The 4,679-nt window shown below is 29.8% G+C and overlaps 1 protein-coding gene across 1 annotated transcript; it reads right to left on the bottom strand.

Moving 5' to 3' along the window:
* Positions 1-200: 200 nt before the first annotated feature.
* Positions 201-1,307, bottom strand: LOC120123222 (organ-specific protein P4-like). Its single transcript, XM_039142152.1, has 2 exons — positions 1,184-1,307; positions 201-557 (listed from the first exon to the last, which is right to left on the bottom strand). The coding sequence occupies exons 1-2, from the start codon at positions 1,226-1,228 to the stop codon at positions 303-305; spliced, it is 300 nt and encodes a 99-aa protein (XP_038998083.1). The 5' UTR covers positions 1,229-1,307; the 3' UTR covers positions 201-302.
* Positions 1,308-4,679: the final 3,372 nt, after the last annotated feature.

Here is a 4,679-nt window from a genome sequence, read left to right as displayed (position 1 = left end):
ATATGGGAACAAGGGACAGTCATTTTTTATTTATGTTCGTGGATAGTATTTTCAATATTTAATCAATATTTAATTAATTACGGTTAATACTTAATCAATATTTAATTAATTATGGTTAAGATAAGGAAGAAAAAAAATTCTTTCTATAGTGAAACTAGCTGAAGACGAAAGGTTGAAAAATAACTATGGAAAGATCCATGTTTAGTCCCACATAGAAACAGCTAGTGTTTTCGATTGCTCTAAAATTCTAATCACAACAACCAAGCAGACTACCAGCTGGATCAGACAAATACTTGTTCTGTCTAGTTCTTTATATCAGATTTCTTGGCATATGTCTTGTCCTGTTGCTTAGACTCGGGGCTGTTGTGGTATATTATAAGGCTATGCCGACTGTCGAAATCTCTGACGAGCTGTTTCATTTTCTTGCCGGAATCCATGGCCGAACCTTTCGGATCTTCATGTATTAGCCCTTTGATTGCTTCGGGCATTGGTTCATCTTTCATCACACTTCTCCAGTACTCCCCTGGTTCTTTTCTTGCATGGCTGAGATGCACAAACTGCAGAAAAGAAAAACACCAGATTAACATAATTGATGTATAGGAAGTAGGGTGCTTATTCAGCAAATCAAAAATATTTTACTTGACTCAAAAACTGTTTACTCGTGCTCGACTTAACTCGATACTTGATAAGCTCGATAAAATTTACTCGACTCGTGTTTGTTAAAAAATTCGTTATTTGACTCATTGCTTAACTTAACTTTTTGCTCCTTAAGCTTCTTACCTTGTTTTTTTAAAAATATATAAAATCTAATGATACCATATGAGCTTAATATAATCATAAATTAACAATTTTGATCAAAATAATGTAAAAAGCAATTTCAAATTCTAAACTCGAAAGTAACAATCCATAAGTACAACAAACCAACATACTACAATCATTCTTGGAAGGAAAAAGATTTTTAACAATACATAATCAACCCTAAAGAAATTAACGAGCCTTTTATTATCCTTTCGAGTCACGTTTGACTTTACTCGACTTGACTCGTTAAGAGATCAAGTCAATCTCGAGTTTGAGGGAAAGAAACCCGAATCACACATTAATCAAGTTTTGATCGAATTAAATTCGAGTTGCTCAACTCAATTAACAGGAAGAGAGAAACGGATGAATTATTGATTTTGCTTACCAGGAGCAGAAAGCAGAAGATGATGAAAGAGAAGAAAGTCTTCATATCTAGGCAGTTGAAAAACAAGGGTTAGGTTTTTACTATTTTGTACATTGTAAGCTGCTCAAGACTGACCAACCATTTATAGGCCATTAACGAAAGGACAAGCAAGAGATTATTATACTGCATGTTTTCACTGTTTTATCGAAGAATCGATTAAACAAATAGTATTATTCTTTAACGAATACTGTGTGTTTTTAGGGTATTAGAACCTCAAGTTCTAAGGGAAAACTATCCCTTTTTTCAAAAACAAATAACACATACTTTTTGACCTATTTTAGTATTATGAACCTTCTTTCTGATAAGATATTCAAAGGCTGATATCTAGAATTGGAATCTCATTTGTCACCAATTTTGTAGTTGATTTATTTCAAGCCTGTTGATTAAATTAAGCGATATCTGCAATCTGTACTGCAATCTCTGTACTGTGTGGCAAATTAGAAAAGGATTTCTGAGTGGAACATTATCCTATTATGCAGCATTTAGTGATTTGTTGACTTAAACAGATTAATCATTTCATCATCTAATGGCTAATGCTAGAGCAAGCAGGTTAGGTTTTTTTTTCTCTGGTGAACAGTTGATGTTAATGTCCTTTTCATGCACATATAGAGACACACTGGAGAACGGCATATGTATATATATATATATATATAAACATATTTATGTATTTATTTATAGAAAAAATTCAAGACCATTTGGTCTTAAGTTGACTCTCAAATGAAGATACTCAGCAATGATGCGGTTGCCAAGTCATGCTTACACACCATGAAAAAACTTAAGCTCTGTTCAAAGTTGACCTCCCATATATATTATTACAACCTTAATTAAAACATTACCTTTACTCATTTAATGCCTATCAACATGTGAGACATAGCCTACACCAGTATATTTTATCAGGATTTTACTGATGTATATATATATATATATTCTAGTTTGGTAAGATACAGTATAAAAAAGGGTTTCAATTCAGAGACTTGCACATCTTTTTTATTGATATGTTCCTATTTTAATCATGGAGATGGGCCTATATATATCTTCATATACTTTTGCATGATCCTGTTGTTGATTATCAGCTTAGCAAAAACAATTAAGCTTTTTAAGTGCAATGAGAAGTGGATGAGACTGTAAATATGGGGAGAAATTTTGAAGGTTACATAGAGAGTCTTCAGATTAAAGATGAGTAAATTGATTCGTTTGGACTATTCGAAATATTCGAGATAACCGATTAGTAACCTAAATTTCAAATTCGAATGGAGTTTGAACAATAGAAAAATTGAATATTAAATTTTAATCATTTTTGATCTTTAGGTTTAGTTAAGTAATTTAATTGTTTGTGATTTGGGTTCTAATTTTCTGTTTTCTTCGGTTCCTCCTTCATCTTAGTCCATTTTTAATCAAATTTAAACCACAAACACCTGAATCGATGTAGAATACATGTGCAACTTTAATTCTTTAATTACAAAAAAATTCCTATTTTTTCATCGAAACCCCTGAACTTTGTATTATTCATTTCGATCCTCTAACGGTAATTCTTCGTAAATTCTTTTTTTTCATTAGTTACTTGACTCATTTATATTTTCATAAATTCTTTGTCCTTAAGTATCTTCTTTAAAAAATAACATAGCCTACACCAGTATATTTTATCAGGATTTTACTGATGTATATATATATATATATATATATATATTCTAGTTTGGTAAGATACAGTATAAAAAAGGGTTTCAATTCAGAGACTTGCACATCTTTTTTATTGATATGTTCCTATTTTAATCATGGAGATGGGCCTATATATATCTTCATATACTTTTGCATGATCCTGTTGTTGATTATCAGCTTAGCAAAAACAATTAAGCTTTTTAAGTGCAATGAGAAGTGGATGAGACTGTAAATATGGGGAGAAATTTTGAAGGTTACATAGAGAGTCTTCAAATTAAAGATGAGTAAAATTGATTCGTTTGGACTATTCGAAATATTCGAGATAACTCGGATTAGTAACCTAAATTTCAAATTCGAATGGAGTTTGAACAATAGAAAAATTGAATATTAAAATTTATAATCATTTTTGATCTTTAGGTTTAGTTAAGTAATTTAATTGTTTTGTGATTTGGGTTCTAATTTTCTTGTTTCTTCGGTTCCTCCTTCATCTTAGTCCATTTTTAATCAAATTTAAACCACAAACACCTGAATCGATGTAGAATACATGTGCAACTTTAATTCTTTAATTACAAAAAAATTCCTATTTTTTCATCGAAGCCCCTGAACTTTGTATTATTCATTTCGGTCCTCTAACGGTAATTCTTCGTAAATTCTTTTTTTTCATTAGTTACTTGACTCATTTATATTTTCATAAATTCTTTGTCCTTAAGTATCTTCTTTAAAAAATAACATTATAAATATAATCTATAATTTCAAATTTAATTTAATAAAAAACATTATAAATCTTACTCATACATACAAAAAAGAATATTAACAAATATATTGTATATGATTAATGATAATCTTTTAACTTGAAACTGATTAGTACCATAATATTATAATCAAAAGCAGAATAATAATATTTGGTTTGATTTGAATTAAATTTCATAAATTTGATTAAAAAATTCAAATAAAATTTAAAACATTAAATAATACTCAACAACTCGACTAACTTAATTTTTTTTACTCAATTAGAATAATAACTCCTCTTCAGACCCCACTACAACTCTAAGTTGGCTCTCCATGGCTAAAGTCAACTTCATACACAATTTTCTATTTTGTGCTTAACAAAGACTTTGTCTAGTTGTTCTTTTTCTGGTTCCCATTTGGTTCATGCACACAGCATCTTTATTTAATTTTTTTTTATTCTCATATAGTTTGGTCTAATCTTTAACATTTTTATTATGGCTACTTATGCCATGATTTGCTGGGCACATGATCATTGTCTTGGCCTGATATGCCAAAGTCAACTTCATCTGCATATCAAATATGTAAGCTTGATTGCACCCTTTGAATTTTCTTCTTCTATTTTCTAGATTAATTAAAAAAATAATTCATTTTTTATCTTCCATATCCGTGTTTCATGTTCGGAATTCGTGATATTTTGATTGCTTCATTATTAAGAAAAGAGAAAACTAAGTAAAGCAAAAGGTTTAAAGCACTGTGACCTTTTATGAATGAAAAAAAAAGGGATTTCCTTCAATTTTCCGTAAATCACATTAGTCTATGTTCTATTGGTTGCTTTTATGCTGTGGAGTTATGAAATCACTTTTCATTAGTCTAAAGAAAGGTCAACCATTCACATTGTCAACTTTAGGCAAAGGAAAAAAGAAGTCCAGTTTCCATGTTATGTGGATGATATTGTATTATGCAATGTGCAAAAACTGTGCACATATAGTTTAATATTTAATCCCGGATTCAAATTTCAACATCTGTAACTTAATATGGCATTATCCGATATGTTATTTGTGAAATATCAAAG

The sequence above is a fragment of the Hibiscus syriacus genome, unplaced genomic scaffold (assembly GCF_006381635.1).
Source record: "Hibiscus syriacus cultivar Baekdansim isolate YM2019G1 unplaced genomic scaffold, ASM638163v2 tig00110391_pilon, whole genome shotgun sequence".
In the NCBI taxonomy this organism is placed as follows: domain Eukaryota; kingdom Viridiplantae; phylum Streptophyta; class Magnoliopsida; order Malvales; family Malvaceae; genus Hibiscus; species Hibiscus syriacus.
Note: the sequence above shows the minus strand (reverse complement) of the source record. Positions and strands in the feature narration are given on the sequence as shown.

Bases quoted from the DNA above. Each gene is read 5' to 3' on its own strand.
- LOC120123222 (XM_039142152.1), bottom strand. From the start codon at position 1,228: ATGAAGACTTTCTTCTCTTTCATCATCTTCTGCTTTCTGCTCCTG. The intron at 558-1,183 runs GTAAGCAAAATC...TCTTTTCTGCAG, and splicing joins TCTTCTGCTTTCTGCTCCTG to TTTGTGCATCTCAGCCATGC.